At 47.8% G+C, this 17268-nt stretch overlaps 1 protein-coding gene across 3 annotated transcripts in view; it reads right to left on the reverse strand.

Moving 5' to 3' along the window:
• Positions 1–16991, reverse strand: part of nrp1a (neuropilin 1a) — a 65971-nt gene extending 48980 nt beyond the window's left edge. The window contains exons 1-3 of one of the 3 annotated variants that reach the window (XM_030398285.1): positions 16358–16991; positions 14576–15047; positions 13099–13273 (exon numbers count right to left, since the gene is read on the reverse strand). In XM_030398285.1, the coding sequence (XP_030254145.1) occupies positions 13099–13273; positions 14576–14678 (278 nt within the window). In that variant the 5' untranslated portion in view covers positions 14679–15047; positions 16358–16991. Of the gene's footprint in view, positions 1–13098; positions 13274–14575; positions 15516–16357 lie in introns of those variants that run through there. The other 2 variants (XM_030398287.1, XM_030398286.1) reach the window with 2 other exon arrangements.
• Between the last annotated feature and the right edge of the window lie 277 nt (positions 16992–17268).

The raw sequence follows: 17268 nt of genomic DNA on the forward strand, positions 1-17268 counted from the left end.
ACCGAGCAGGGAAAAAAGGACTTTGTTGTCAGCTGTCAGAAACTCCGGGCCGGGAGACTTCACGTGTTAACGAGTTCCGGCTAACAGAAGTGTCACTTTGGGCTCCAGAAAAACATCATTACCGTTTGTACAAGACGAGCTGATCTCTGCCTTGCTTTTCCCCGAGCCTGGAGGGGACATACCTTGCTGAAGTCTCTCTTTCTTTGCTCCCAGACTGCCTCTCCCCCTTGCAAGTGACATTCATTAACCCGTATTAGAATAACAGGTTCCCTCTTTCCTCAGGCCCAGAGCAGCTGTAATGACCCCGACCCATCAGCCGGCTTGGACCGACAGGGAAGAACGAGGAAAATCGGGGCAGTAAACGGTCTCCACATCTTTTTACCTTCTCGGCTGAAAACATTAACATTCATTGACTTGCTAACAATACGATTTTTGTTCTATTCAGGGTCAAAATCTCATCATTATTACAGATGTCTGACCATGGAGCATGGGGAAAAAAAAAAATCCTCTCCGCTAATGTGTCTCCCCTTCTGAATCTGCAGAAAATTATCACAGCAGTCGAAGGCCTCAGAACGTGGCAACCCACCCAGCGTGATGAACCACCATCCAATCAGAGCTGATCGGTTCAGAAGTGGTAACTTGTCATTGAGGGGAGAGGGGCATGATTGCATCGCTCGCCACCACATGGAAGGATAGAAAAAAGAAAGACGGATGAAAAGATGGAGATTCCCCGCCCACGGCTGCACCCGTACCGAGTGGCCTCTTTGGGTGTCACCCGCACACGGTTGTACTCAGCTCTGTCATATTTTTAGATTTCCCCTCGCTGTTCCTGATTTTTGCGGCGGCCTCGGCCGCACGTCTCGTGAAGCATGTTCGCTTTCCTGAACAGCAATTATCATTAGCATTGATGGATTTAGCGTGCCTCCATCCATTAGCATTCCTAATTACACTGTCGAGAGATCTGCTGTCGCCAACAATCAAATTAATGAATTTGGCTATTTAGACTCAATTATTGCATCCCCCTCCGTTTGCCCAACACGCACAATAATCCTTTATTTGGAAATATGAGCGCAGACTGACGGAGGGAGAATTCCGCCCTGAGGGAGGGGATCCTTTCTGCTCAGCACAGAGCGGCCTCACATTACCGCGACCTAGGCGGAGAGTGAGGGGGGTTAAAAACAAGCAGGGGAAATAAAACCGACCACAAAAGCAGCCACTGTTAGCGGGCCGTCTAAATCCCCCTTTCTCACCTCACATGTATGGCCTAATGAACTCTGAACCCCGCCGATGCCGAAGTATGTTCAGCTGACTTGCTTTCTATTCCCCATGGGCTACTGTGACATGCCTGCAGGGCCGCAGCAGAGCCGGGAACATTTTCAGTCATCCTGTTGCGCACACTTTGACCTCCTTTCCCTCATCAGAAGCGTGACAAATGGGTCGCAATAACATGATTGGAGAAATGTGAATATACATCGGCAGTTTAAACAAAGAGCACAGGACATCTGCTCCGTGTTATATTCACCCATTAGTCTGATGTGTGCTGACTTCAAGACAAAATCATCATATAATATCAAGTGTTAGTCATTATCAATCAAAACTACTAATATTTTTTATAAAAAGGATCATTGCTTTATGCAATATGCAGTCTGAGTTATTGTGAACAGTTATTGTAAATTCCTTTCCCACAGTAAGGAAAGAACATGCTCACACTAATAGAAAGTGAATAGGACAAAAGTAAAAAAAAAAGAAAAAAAAAAGTAAAAAAAAACCCAGCTGATTATACCTAAAATGGACTAATAAGACTTTAAGTGGCTTTTGCCCTGCGAGGGGTATGTTTTAAATGTGACTTTCATCTGGAGTTCTGCATTACTTAATGCCTTAATCACATCCTACACTATATTTTCAGTCTTTTCTTAAATGGGTCTTTTTAAAATAGTCCCAAATTTTTATTTTAGATGGAAAATTATGAGCCAAAAGCATGTTTGAACATGCTAAATGTCAGTACAGCAAATTATAATGCAGTTAAAAATGATAAACTACCATTTTTGGTAATAACTAAAATGACATTCAATAGAGCGCATACCTCTGTCAAACCCTCACAGTGCCCATTGATACTTGCACATACGGATAAATACAAGATCCATGCATTATTCCACGAGGAATTAACTAAATCGTCTAAAAATCTATGCTAAAGAAAGTGAAAAAAAATTCCAGATCCACACATAAAATCGGTGATTTCTATCCTGGTCCGGGATCCACCCTCCATCCAGGTTCCATGGTAGTTTCATAGTACTTTTTATGGAATCCCGCTGACAAGCCAGCCAACCAACCAACTCACAAACGCACGGGGGTGAAAAAATTACCACCTCAGCGGGGGTTGATAATAAAGTAAAGGACTTTTCAATCAGTGAAAACAGCAATCTGCAGTGAATTGCTGATGTGTTAAGTTCAAGACGATATCAAGTGGCGCATAATAGCTGCAGCTGTGTGCAGGGTTGAAAATATCCATCTAGCCACAGTTCTCTACCGCACATGTTGCTATCATAAACACACTGAGAATGAGTAAGTACAATTAATTAGAAAACTGCCCATGGCAAAATGGAAATACACATTTAGCACTTTCTCCCTGCTAAGTGAGCTCCGGAAGTGAAATTGCTTAGCATACGGCAGCACTCTGTGTGCATCTCAGTGTGTGGATGTATGCTTTGCAAATGAGGCAACAAACCTTTTGGGTGCATTTCATAAAAGTGAAGCCACAGGGTAGTGACAGCCTTATTTTACAGTCATTTTTACTCAGAGCCGTTATACAAACTGTCAGTTATACACCGTATCTTGAAAAGGTTTAACATGTTAACACAACAAAAGCAAAGACCCTGCGATAAAACTGACGAAGGGTCAAAAATAGAAAAACGGGAAATATTCAGAAAGAAAACAAAAAAAAGAGGAACGTCAACAAGCCGAAAAGATGAAAGGACTGAAAAGGCCTGTGTCTTTTCAGAAAGAGGGAAGATGGAAAGAGAGGGACAGGAAAAAAAGGCACCCCTGCACATTTCTGCGGCCATTACAGTAGGGAATGGCTCCCATTTGTCCCACCTTGACATTTCAGAGGATCTCTGATTACACAGGAGAGAGGGGCAGGCAGAGGTGAGCAAAGAGAGAGTCCTCCACAGGGGTCTGTGGCGACGGCTTGGATGATACGCCATTGTTACAACAATGAGAAGTCAAGGGTAAAAATAACAGGGCACTGGGTGAAGGGGGGGGGGGGGGGGGGCGATGTGGCACAGCAGGGCCGACGCGTACACTTTTTTAAACGTACTGTCAGTTCTCTTGTCGTCTAACCACCACCACCAATATCTCAATATCTCAGTATCTATGTAGCTCAGCAGGTAGAGCAGGTTGTTGGCTAGTGATTGGAAGGTCGCTGGTTCAAATCCCAGCTCCGGGCTGAGCTGCATGTTGAAGTGTCCATGAGCAAGATACTGAACCCCAAATTGCTCCTGATGTGCGGTTGGCACCTTGCATGGCGGCCTCTGCCATCAGTGAGGGCCCTGCGATGAGCTTGTCCAGGGAGCACCCTGCCCTCGCCCAGAGACAGCTGGGATTGGCTCCAGCAACAAACCCCGCGACCCCATAAAAGGGATAAACCGGTTACAGACAATGGATGGATGGAGTATTAGATTTCTTGACATTTATTTGAGTTTATTAAGGTTATTTAACGTCTCTTGCCAGTGGAAAGCAGTATTATGAGACTAGGGCTAGCTGGCTAGAATGCTACTTCAATAATGTCAACACTGTTGTTTCCTCACACTCTGTTGATAATGCGACTGGATTTTTGAACTACAGTTCTAGCCATATCTTACTATTTGTGCTGTAACATCTTCTGGATGCAGTCTGATGAGTTTGGATATCCTGCATTATCTCAGATTCATCTATGCTGGGCCACTCAGAGATTGCTTCAGGGCCGGTTGTGGACAGCAGACTGCCAATTAAAAAGTCCGGCAATAGACCATCACCTTTAGTTGCAGTTGTAGCTGATCATAAAGGGCATGACTGTTTGACCAAAAAGTGAACTTTCAGAAGAAATCGGGATAATTACACTAGTCTAAAGGCTCCAAGAACAATATCCCATTTATTTTGAGTATGTCATAAAAAAGGGGGTGCTTGTTAGGGGACAGACTATTACTATATATCCTGGTCATAAGTATAGGATGCACATGATCGGGTCGCGGATGCTCGAACCACGTGACAAGAGGACACATGAGAAAACAGGGAGATAATTGTCAACAACCTTGAGCTTGTGACCCACTGAACTTTACATGGAACGAAAATTAGCGGAGGGAACGCTACACGACTCCACATTTCACGGGCCGCTGACAGAAAACGGCAACAATGCGCACTCCCCAAAAAATCGAGCGGCATACTCAACGGCAATCATCTATCTGTTTCTGATGCTGTGAGGACCCGGCTGTGCTCCCCGCCGGGTAATGAGCTGTTTGTGCGAGGAGCATGCCGCATTCAAAGACGGGGCGGGAGGAGGAAGGAGAGGGGAGGAGGGGAGCCGGGGCCGAGGTCAAACAGAGGTAAAGCTTTTGGGTGCTGTTCAAAACTCCCATCTCCACAATGGGCAGGACAAGGGAGAGAGAGAGAGAGTGTGCGGTGGGCGGGTCAGTGGCGTCGGTGGGTGAAAAGGAAACAGACTGGCGAGGGAGATAGAGAGAGAGAGAGAGAGAGAGAGAGAGAGAGAGAGAGAGAGAGAGAGAGCGTGAAGGCATGTACGTCGAGTGGCTGAGAGGGAGTGCAGGAATAGAAACAAAAGGGAGAAATAGTGCGAATAGCTGATAGAGGTAGTTGGCAAACAGGTGCCAACATGAATCCAGCAAAGGGTTCAGTGTTGTGAAGCATGCCCCCCCCCTCTCTCTTCTTCTACATGGCTGTGCAACGGCTACGAAGCTCGAGGGCAATGGCGGTAATAACTGCACTGGGAATTATTCAATTAAACACCCCATCCGTCCCCCCTGGCGTTCTCCCTCCTCTGTCTACTCCTTGTCCTCCCTGCGGAGGCGGCTGGAGGGGTTGGAGGGTCACAGAACAGTCTGAGCTCGTTGCTCTGTGACCTGGTCATCTGGCTGGACATGCTGTCTCTTGGCAGGGGGTGGGGAGGGAGGCTGTGAACAGGCCCCCCGAGAGAGCGTAGCGGAGGACTGAGATTGTCCTTCCGAATGTATACAACAAGCACAAACAGCCAGCGGCAGCCACGCCTGGCCTTTAACCACGCAATAACCTCGAGACCAGACAAACTATTCCTGGTTCTTGACAGGAAGAGGAAAGAGGATGATAAAAATAAATAATGGGAGAGCTTTTTACAATAGCCAGATATCTGCTAGTTGATCAGCTTTTGCCAGATTTCCTTTAAATGCGGATCAGCCCTTTGGACGCAATGTCTAAAACCACATCCTTTATTTCAGTCTGATGGCTGCATTGTTCTCAGGGCTCGCAAAGAACTCAGATTTTCCAATGATGCAGCACTTTGAAAGCCAAATAGGCCGTGCTGCGAGGGCCTCGAGCCAAGCGGTGCATCTCTTCTGTGGTGCTGGGCCGTGAGGCTGAATGCTTGGCATCATAGGGCCGATCTAAGTGCTGATAGCCAGCCAGCCTTTGCCAGCATTCAGAGGGCAAGGTGACTCTTCCATTTATTGGCCCTATAATCAAACTTTCCTGCCAACTTGGAGGCTGTCTGTCCACTAGCATCGTTTCTGCCTCCTTTATGGTGAAATCCTCCGGGAGATTCCGTAAGTATGCGTGGAAGAGAGGGGCACTCTTGTCACTTATCCCTGAATAGGCCAGGGTCATCCCGGCTGGACAGGCACCAGAGGAATGGGCCGCTAATAACACTTTCAGCACCACCCTACTGTGATAATGCCACGAAAGGTTGTTGTGCGGCTGAAATTTACAGTCCTATTTCACAATAACTGCCATCTAACAAAAGAAATGAAGCTGTGAGAAAAAAAAAAACTGCAGCGGTGACAGCAATGAAAAAGAAAGACCACAACTAATGCTGCCAATTTAGCGAGGAGGGATCAAGCAAAGAGCAAACAAAGCCAGGAATTGTGAGTGGCTCTAACTCAATCAGAGAGCAGTGGGGTACCGCCCCATCAATCACTGTCTGCTTGCCGGCGTGGCCGAATCACGCCGGGCTGAGTGGTGGAGGAACACCAGCGAGCCGGCAGCCCGCTGTGCACAAACGCAGTGACCAAAAATGACCCCGGGGATCTGGGGCCCGAGAGAGGAGGGTCCTTAGCTTTACATTGTACCTACCGACCCACTGCAAACAAACTTTGCTTCACCCATAGCCCCCTCTGGGGATTTGTGTGATTGTTTGCATAAAGAGCCCTGCGGTTGCCGACCTCCCCTCCCACCTGCCTTCTCGAGAAGATCTGTAAGCACCGGGGCGTTAGGGCAACAAACACGCAGCGTAAGACCGCGGCTGCATCAATCAAAATCACGGGCCCCCATTCAGGGAAAGACCACTGAACGAAACATTGCTGACAAGCCTGAACACAGGCTGCATTAAAGTGTCCAAAACTCCCTCGTCAAGCTGAACAGCCTCTTCTCGTCCTTTCTCCTCTGAGACTGGCGGATAAGCAAGACACTGGGAGGTTCTGTTTCGAAATAATCCACCCCTGACTACTGCTTTGCCACCCACATATCATGAGCTCAAACGATACCTCACACAATGCCGCTCCCTATCGCTTCTTGTTGTTTTCCATATGGCCTCATAAACTGCGAAATCAGCATTTGATGGAAAGAAAAAAGGCGCAAGACGAAAACCTGTTGCTAATTATATTATATGAGGCAGAGAGAGACAGGGGGAGACAGTACTTATTGCCAACTGTCCTTTGGAAACAGAAACGCATAATTGAATAATGGACTCAGCGTTTAATGTTTTTTTCATCGGTGCTGGAAGGAAAAGGAGCAGGAATATTCTTACAGTCAATAGATGTGTGTCCAGATAGAGAGCCGAGATTACCAAATGCTGTCCTCTAATCACGAGCCTCTCCATACGGCTCCTTCTCTAGCAGTCTGCTTCGCATAAAAGCATACGACTGACATCTCTAAGCTGTGTGGGCCGCGGCACCATTCCACAAGAACTTCCATATAGGGAAGCTTGTATTGGATTGGGGCTGAAGAGAAAGAAAAAAAAAAGGAGAAGAAGAAAAAGAAGAAGAAGAAAAAAGAATTCACCAGCCGTGTGCCAGAAACAGCTTAGTGACACTCAATCCCTGGCAAACACGCGTCGCTAACTCCCACATCGAGATGAGAAACAAAACTGGCAGACACATGAGACTGTATGATGCTTTTGTGCCACCGCAGATATGTGACCGAGGCTTCAAATCCACTGGGTTATTTATGAGCGCGGTCCTCGTCTCCTCTTTCTTTCCTTCCTCTTTCTCCTTCGCTCCTCCCTTCCCTGCTCCTCGGCTGCTGTGAAGTGGGCCGCTCGCCCGCTGTGAGGTAGAGTGGCTCGCCTCCCGGTTGTGGTCAGGTTGTGCATGAATCAAAGTGGTGACAGAGCAGCGGGGAGGATGGCAGATGCCACGGCCAGAAAGCTTTTCAATCAGGCTGCCCTTCCAAGCCACGGCCAAGGTGAAACACTTCACCGGTGGATGTGAAAAAAAAAAAAAAAAAAAAAAGGAGAGACCCTCAACCTCCACGGTCACTCAGGCACGCACAATTGTAACGCACGCATGCAAGCGCACGTGTGCACAGACCTACTTTAATCCTGCTTATTAGCCTGGGAGGAACCCTTTATGTATAAAAGAGACGAGGAGGAGGGACGACAGTAACGACAGCGAAGGTCAGCGGCTCTCTGATGCGACATCTCTGTCTGCCGTCCCGTCTTTCCCTGCCCTCCGCTTAATTAGCAAGGTGAGCGCCGAACATTCGTCAGCGCCGCGGCTTTGAATGGCTCACCTGCCTCATTAACGGCTACATTTTGCAGGTAGCGAGTGGGATGATGTATTGTAAATAGCAATTTAAGATGCAGAGTGCCTGTCTCTGGAAAACCATAGCGCGCTGACAAAATACGGTTCGGTATAATTGCCGTGAAGAGCAAACAAGATATGTTGAAAGTGGATTGCTCTTTGATATGCTGCTGACAAGCTAGTTTTGCAAGGTACGCTTCTTCCAATGCAATTTTGAGTGTAATTTGATTTCCATTGTGTTGAGCTGTGGGAGTCTATTGCTGTCGAAAAAATACCTGGTGCATAATTTCAGCCGCTTTTGTGTCAAACCTGGTAGTTAAAAGGAAGCGCCGTCGCCCTTCACACGCTTTATTTTGCTGTGGCCTATTTTGCGGCGCCGCTTTGAACCCCCGCCCCCGCGGATGCCTCTCTGACACGGCCTTTGAAAAGGAGCTCCCATCAACAGAAATAAATGTCCGCTAACAGGCCATAAGTATCTCCAACAATCCTTGTCACCGCGAAGCCCCCCCGTCCCCTGCACCCTGGAGGTCACAGCGCCTCCAGCACTACAGGGCCAGTTAAGAAAAGGTCCCCGTTGCGCTCCTGCCTTATTTATTTTCCTCCATGACAACAGCTGATAAATGGTCACACAGCCCACTTGTCCTTATTTGCCCACGGTTGCCTTGCAGAGGAAGGAAGAGAGGGGAAGTAAAGGGGGAGAAGAGAGGAGTTATTGCGGGGCACTCCCCGGCTGTGGAGCTCCGCTGCTCTTATCTAATCGGGGATCTGCTGCACGCCAGTCAGGTGGACGAGTAACAGGGGAATTAGGGGAAAGTGGCCGAGTATGGATCATTTCCCTAAAGCCCCTTCTGTCCTTCACTCTCGCTTCCTTGAAAACAGGTGGCACTCTTTGTTGGGCACATATGAGTGGAGTTAGTGGGATTCCACATGACAAAGGAAGAGCCAACTATAGATCCGGGGTATAGGGTAACACCCAGCTCCCCCTTCCCGGGCTCCTGTTAGTCATCTCTGGAGTCCAGGCCTGGTCAGGAATGCCAGGAGGGGCAGGATGTCTATTGTAAAGGGTACACAGCAGAGAATGTTTGCCGTCCCAGCAGGCCAAGCAGCTTCACGGGGGCAGCTCAGCGGGAGATCGGAGTGGAAGGGGACAGAGGGACGGAGGAAGAAGAAGGGGCCTACAATTAAAAAGAGGAAAAGAGTGCTTTTCCAAGCTTTGAGTTACAAGCACCTAGAGGAAGGGGGGGGGGGGGGGGGCTTTGCAGACTTCTGAAGCGTGGCGAGGTGGGAGGCTTTCCCTCACTTTCCCCCGATCCCCCTCACAAAAGGGCTGCTTGAGATGGCATTCCTCAAATATCTCCACTGCCTCATATCACCCTGCCATACACCCCACCGACCTGCCACCCACCCACCCCCACCCTCACTCCCCCATATACTGCACAGGCTGTCACACTGGAATTTCTGTGGGGTCCAGCAAAATATCATCCAGACAGAGACAAAAGCAAAGAAATGCTTCTTTGGCCCTCTCCTCCAAAACAAACAGTGCAGCCTTGGCTGACTCCTGGCTGGCTGGCTGCGAGGGATTTCAGTCAGTGCGCTTTTTGGTCTGGTCAGCATATCCGATGGCATCAATGATTCATAATGTTGTCAGGAATACATCATATCTAGAGAAAAAGTTCTCCTCCTCAAGTTGGCAGGGGGGAGTTGGTGAGAACAGCCCCGAAAACTCAGAGTGAAAGACTCTCTGAGTCTGTTTTAAAAGTGGAAATTCGAACATAATCAGCGATTTCTTACCCTAACAATAAAAGCTAGTCCGTCTAACAAGTTAAATAAATTGCCCTTCAATCTGCCCGTGTGAAAACCTCTCGCAAATTTAGATTCCAATCCACTCAGACCTCCATTTTCCCTTCCGATGGCAGCGCAGCCACAGTCAGAGAGGCTTGACAGCCCTTATCAGATCTCAGAGAAAAACAGAGAGCGCATACGCAGCTTGGGAGCGGGGCAACAGCGTATCTATTTACTTCAGTTTTTTCACCCGAGCTTAGCTTGCTCATTCCGCGGATTTTCGGCGCTGAATTGACCTCAAATATTTACCTTGATGTGGGCCGCGCATTCACCTCAAACTTCATTAGCTGTGAGAGCGGCGAGGGCGCCCCCACACCACTCCCCCCCCCCCCCCCCCCCGAAAACTCCCCGCTCTGTGAAAGTCTACAACGGTGCGTGAAAGGTAAACACGTTCTGCATTCAGAATCGCAGGGCTCACTTAGTCTCCTTATCTCTGTGATGAAGTGTTTTCCTCCTCCAGCTCTCAGGATACAGGCCTCTGCACTTCCCCAAACAAACCTGTCAAGGGTAGTGCACATATAACAACACCACCACCACCACCAGCAGCACCACCTCCACCACCACCGCGTCGGCCCGGGCCCTGCTCAGTTAAGGTTGTTTTTTCTCTTTACGAGCACCACTTTGAGTGCTTCTTGTTTGGTTTGATGATAACAGCCATGTTGGGGGGGGGAACATGCGGTGCATATGTGTTCCATTTACCCGCTAATTAGATTGCAAGGCAGCTCACTGAAGCATGCATTGTAGCTTCCCCCTCTACCTCCACCCACTCTGCCAGTCCATCAGATAAGGAAGCCATTCTGGCTCTCATCAGCTTCCATTATGTAAGGGCTGATTCGGTGAGTGGAGTTTGCGACAGGGAGTCTGATGGCTCCAGCACAAATAACACCCAACTACTGTCTGCCGATACGCGAGTAACTATTCCCCCGTCCCGTAATCGAGTTACCCGCGGCGGGCCTTGTCAGCGATTAGCACAATAGCCTCATGTTACATAGTGCCATAATTTGAGAATGAGAATGAACTGGAAAAAAAATTGGATTTCACTTCTTGGTGTGTCGTCGCTCGCCGAAGGCAAAGCGAAGCGGCGCATGGTGGAAGACGTTTGCAGGTCCCATGAAAACCACTCCATTAAAAACATAAAAAATGAATCGGTGCACAGAGTTAAAAATAGAAAGGAAAAAAAGAAGCTGTAGGTCAGTGCAGACAGTGTTTTTCCGGCGCGTGGCCCGCATGAAGCGGAGACGTACTCAAGTTTAACAGCCGTCTGCTGGTGCCGTTTGTGAGTGTATCCTCCAGACAAAGGATTTACAGGCTCCTAACGATACCGCTGGTATGACATCGGTCGTGCCTGCTGCAAATGTAATGAATGATCAAATATGAAGAGCCGAAAGGAGAGAGAGAGAGAGGCAGAGACCCTCGCAGACGGTACACAAACTTCATCTGCGAACGAATTCTCGAGCAACCAATTAACTGGCGATCCACAATCTGCAGATTCAGTGGCTGTTGAAAATCAAAGCGTGGAAGCTAATTTGTAAATGACACACCGACAGATCACTAAACTCAAAGCCCGCCCCTTTTCTTCAACCCGGTTAAAAGCTTCCTTTTCTGGAGACGGCAGGGACTAAATTCTTTTTCTTTTTCCGCGTGTGCTCCGACACAGGAAATTCATTCCTGACTAATTTGATTAGTGCGAGCATTGTTACTGCGTGTGCTCCCCCCCCCCCACACTTCTTCCTGTCCCTTTCTCGCTCTCTCTTTCTAACTGAGAATCTCGGGACGGTTGGGCAGGCCCCGTGGCGCTGAAATCAAAAATGAAGACGGCTGCGTTCAGCTCGCCACGAATCTCTGAAGGCTGGGAAAAAAAAAGAAAAAGAAGAAAGGCTGAAGTGGGATTGAAATCCATGATTAGAATAAAAAAGAACCAAACCCTGCAAACCTTTAAAGGAAGGGCCGCTGAGGGAGCACAAAAGAAGCGCAGGGGTCTAGATTTTGGGTGAAGCGGGGATACAGTAACAGGATCCAGCAAAGCCCTGTTCTCTCCCAAGCCCTGCAGTGTAAACAAACAACTGAGACAGAGCGGGGCAGAGCCACCGACACACCCGCACACACACACACACACACACACACACACACACACACTTACACACACGCACGCATGCAATCAGAGCGAGGCAGTCTGCCCAGGCGAGGCTCACCTCAGGGCAGCCGCACTGACACGGGCTCATCACATTACTGTCCGTCTCCGGTTTCAGTGGCTTAAACTAGCTATCTGACAACAGGTTAGCCGCTTAGCCTTTTGTTGGATGCGACAGCCCGCGGCTTACAAGTCAAACGGGGATCAGCAAACTAACTGTCGCCGAGAGATCCGCCCTTAAAGAAAAAAAAAAGATTCAGATTCAGATCCACCTAGCTTTTCGGGTCGAAAACCGACGTCAGCAAAAAAACACCAGGGATGAGTCAGATCATTTGACTCGATCCCAGCCGACATTAACAGCGATCGTCTCATTAAAAGGGGCTGAGTCTCGCTTTTTTATGCAACCCCATTCTTGGGATTTCTCAGCCGTTTGGAGAGTAATGGGATTTTAAGAGGAATTATGAAATTAAATGGCTCATTAAGATGGACATTCTCTTTTCCCCGAGCAGCCACATTTAATGGGCCCCAGTGAGTTCTTTGGGGGACCTGTAACTCTCCCTCACTCGGTGCCCTCTGCAAGAGCACAGCCGTCCAAATCAATATCATACCCCGGTGACTTCACTCCGCAAAGACGAAAAAGCGGAGGACATTCCAAAACCAAATGGCAGGGGTGAGACATTCCTTCTGCCCCGTGCAGCGCCAGAGCAGGACCGCTTTGACTCGGTTTCAATAAGCCTGCGGCCACTAGATGGCACAGTTTCATGCGCAATATACAGGAGGGAGAGGGGGGAATGAGTGTCACACACAGGGGAGCACAGGGAACACAAATGCATACATGCTTTCAAATGTAAATACATCTATAGGTGCAGAGAAAAGGTTCCCAAAGTGAGGCCTGATGGCCATAATGCCACTTCAAGAGGTTTCCCACATTGTTTGATTTCACTAATTCTGTCACTTCATTCACCCTTTATCGCAGAATCATAGAACATAGATTATTTTCAGAGCTGCTTCACTCCAATCCCCTCTCGTTTCTAAGTCCTTTCAGATCAGACCCAGCTCTCAGGCACACAACAAGTTTGAATGAACAAGCTTTTTTGGGAGCCAAAAAGCACATCTGTTTCTCCACAACAGCAGCGGACTCACTTGCACTCCCGGTCCTCCAGATCGAAATGTGGATTGAAGTTGATGAGGATCCGCTGGTGAGGACCAGGCGCGGATATCACCCATGTGCATCTCTGAGAGGGGGGATAAGACACGGGGTACTCGGGCGAGGTGAGGTAGTTGGCGGTTGAGATTCTGATGTTGCCACCACATTTATCTGCAGGCAGGAGGGAAAAGTTGTTTTTTTTTAAAAAGGTGGCGACAAAAAAAGGAAGTCATGTTTCACATCTGGCCATTTGGCTGATATCAAGCTCCAGAACAGCTGGATTACTAACTAGACTTCTATCTATCTATCTATCTATCTATCTATCTATCTATCTATCTATCTATCTATCTTGTGGAGACTATCCCAAACCATCATTTCACAGAATCCCATTGGTCAAGAAAAACAAATGTTGAAGGAGCACATGGAGTTTAACTGGAACAAATGATCCCAGTGTTGCAGCATGGAGTATTTGTATCTAATATTATTATAAATAATATCCACGTGGGGTCTAAAAGAAAAGAATTATGTTTGTGGTGAACTTTTATAAAGTGCAGTTGTTTAACCTCCTGTTGTGGCACAACTGGATGACCTTCAGTCACTGACTTGAACTTCTCGAAACCAGAGAAAGAGCAGCTCTCAGGTCAGTTCAGGGAGCTGTGTGGGAGCGAACCAAGTGAACAGCCTGATACAGTCTGTTTATTCAAAGCTTCCATTCACAGCGTGTGTTTCATCATTAAAGGGAATAATCTTCAATAATAATAATAATACTCGTTCCACAGGCCCACAACTGCTTCTCTCGTTTATCTTCATTTTCGCTTTTGTTCACCCGCTCTCTGTAAAGGCTTCCACCATCTGCTGCTCTGAACGACGCGCACACCTCTCGGAAATTGGTTAAAATTGGAATAAAAACTGAGTCACAAACAAAAGCAGAAGCGAAGCTATCGCTGACAGAACGGGGGAAAGTTCTGTGCGGCGAATCTTTGGTGGCTGACCTCCTTAACAGACAGCTGGCGCCACGAAAAGGGATTAAAATCCCACTTTATCAAGCGTTTAAAACGGGTTTATCACAGGTTGGCGTTCTCGCAAGAAACTGTAATTGCGTAAATACAAATAAAGACATATTTATGAATATTTCACTGATATGATAGTAGACGAAAAATGGCTTAAAACTCTATTAATTATCACACAGTGTATTTCAGGAGCAATAATAAGTATAATAATTAAATATATCAAATAAAAGAAACACAATTAAAGAGGGCTCAGGAAACTATCCAAGTCACTGTTGAGGAATAATGTCTAACGGGGAGGTTTTCTTTACTTGTTGGCTCAACAGTCAGGTGAGAGCATGGCGAGTTTGCCAAAAGCTCAGCGCAGATCTGAGAAGGTTAATCTTTTTAAAAAAACACCGGGATTAGTAGCTTTACGGACTACATAAACAACTTTATTTCTACAGTCGTCAGATGTCACACTCACCGTTTTTGAAAGCCTTGACCACCAAAAGGATTCCCATGAACAGGAGAAGGACTAATCCACAATGCATCCTTGTTGTCTCACCAAAAAAAATAAAATTACGCATACAAAAAAAACTCCAAAATTAAACTCCTCCGGCAGGCTTTTCTTCTTTTTTGTTTTCTGTTTTTTTTTGTTGGCAAGTATTCTTCTGTCCTCTCCTTCAATCAACAAATAAAAGCAGAAGTGTCTCTTTTTACGAAGTTGGTCTGAGTGCGGGCTCAGGTCGCTGGCATCTTGTCATTCAGCTCCTGTTTCCTCTCGCCTGTGCCGGCTGCGCTCCTCTCTCCAGCGCCGACCGTGCCATATCCTCTCCAAGGAAGCCAAGGCGAAAGATTCGATGAAGAAAACGAACTCTTTTCTCTCTTTTTTTTTTTTTTTTTTTTGCTGTTGAGTTCTTATTCCGTCAAGCGACGAGGCGGGAGGTAATCCTCGGCTGTGGAGTGAGAAGAGATAAACGGAGAGATGTGAGCAGGTTGGGAATGCGCGCCGCGGCCGTGCGCTCTAGCACATTTACCCCCCAAATATGTGTCTGAAACGCGCTGTCGCTGATACAAACAAGACTATGAAGGCGCGGGTACACCCCCTCCCCAACCCCACCCCCCCACTAGAAATTGTGACCACTTTGCGTCTATAGGCTCAGAGTGGGGACTCGGAGGAGGCTGATGATTGGCTTGATTACAAATAGCCGACCTATGTGGGAAAAGCCCTGTGTCTTTATATGTAAGCGGAGCCGCACTCTGAGTCACAGAACACCAGCAGTCCGTTAAGTGACAAGACTCTCCTTCTCTCTCTCTCTCTCTCTCTCTCTCAACTCACTCCGCCTCCCTCCCTCTTTCCCATCTCTTACAAAAAAGAAGCTGGACATTAACGGGAGATGTAGTAACACACCACAGGACTCCCTCCCCCTCCTCCAGAACCATTTGAGAACATTATTTGGGGGAGCCGGTGCGCTCTGCCTGGATCATGAGGAGCACTGTCACAGCGTTTCCTCAGGATGTCTGGGACTCGTCATTCCTCCATGTGACTCACTGAACTCTCTAATCAACAGAAGTTCCCTTTAGTGTCCACCGACGACACTCATTCCCCTGCGCGACTGGAAGCACATCCGCGCCGCAATGCTTATTACAGTCCCAGATTTTTTCCCCCCCTCTAAATAAGACAAAGTGGGAAGTGTGTGTATATTTTTCCTTTAGTCCTTGTGGATTTTCTGTTTCTTTTTTTTCTTTTTTTTTGTTACGCGTCAGTGAGCTATCCAGATGCGCCGACGGTTAGAAGACTGCCCCGCAACAGTGACACCATTAAACCGGCGCGCTGGAAAAAAATTTAGGAGAAATCAATTAAAGCGTAAATTACAGCAGCCTTGAGAGATTTACTCGAGGCTGCCCTTACTGGGTCACGCTGCTGCACACACACAAAAAAAGGAACAGCGAGAAGCTGGAATTCAGCAATCGGCGCATGAAGACTTGTGCAGAATAAACACAGCGCCTGGCACAATGCGTGGTCGTGGAAAAGAACATTAGTTTGTGTGGTTAACTGTGAAGGCCTTCATCTTAAAACAAATATATATAATAAAAAAGGACTGCTAAACTAAGATGGGATTATTTCAGCCAAATGTGTAAAAATCTATACTGGAAGTCATGAAAAATAAAGCGTAAAGATCTAATTTCAGGGCACCTGAACGCAGCATTATTTCTTCCACCCTGTGTAGTGAGAATGATAAAGGATAAAACCAGCTGCATTCACCTGCGTCTTGAGGAGTCGCGAACCCGCAGGCATCCAGCCCTCCTCTCTCCACGTCCAGCATGCGTGGAGCAGAGTGTGCGATCAGACGGGCTTCCTCCGATTCTGGTAAAAAAAAAAAAAAAAAAAAGACACCTGATCTTTTTTTCCCAGGCCAGCAGGTGAAGTTAACTCCCCGCTTAAACCCCCCTTTTTTTCATGCGCCGGGAGAGAGACCAACGGGCGCCGTCCACTTCGGTCCGGGGACCCCCACCGCCCAAAGACGCACAGCCGCTGCCCGGAGACTCGCTCTCCTCTCCCGCGTACGAGTCGGTCTCCTCCCCGCTGATCTGTCCGGGATTCTCTCCCCGCTTTCGCCCCCTCTCGTTAAGCGCTGTCACAAGTGAAATCCGGCCAGCGTGAGGGTAAAAATAGCCGGTCCCAAAAAATGTCAAAGGGATAGACGGCGGGATGAAGGGAAACAACAAAAAAAACCCCGTCCTGGTTGATCTAATGTAACTTCTTTTCCTGCCCGTGTCTCCGCGTCTCGGCTCCTCCACTGATGTAAACGCAGAGGGTTTGAGTCCCTGCCAGCCACACACGCCCCTTTACGAGGGATGAGTACGCGGGCGCGCGTGATTGTTTGCGTGTGTGTGTGTGTGTGTGTGTGTGTGCGCGTATTCTGCACTGGAGATGCAGATTTCATCCAGCTGCCTCTCTCTCTCTCTTTCTCGCTGTCTCTTTACCAGCAGCCTGTAGCGTTTATTGGACTCATCAGAAAGAGACATTTAACATAAAACGCGCGAACCTGAACGCGTCTGCGCTTCCAAGACACCAACATCAGAGTTTTTTTAAGATTACTGGAGGTTAAAAATAACAAACCCAAACAATGCAATGACACTGCTGAGCACACACACTGTACAAGTTCCTATTTA

The sequence above is a fragment of the Sparus aurata genome, chromosome 19, assembly GCF_900880675.1.
Source record: "Sparus aurata chromosome 19, fSpaAur1.1, whole genome shotgun sequence".
Taxonomy (NCBI): Eukaryota; Metazoa; Chordata; class Actinopteri; order Spariformes; family Sparidae; genus Sparus; species Sparus aurata.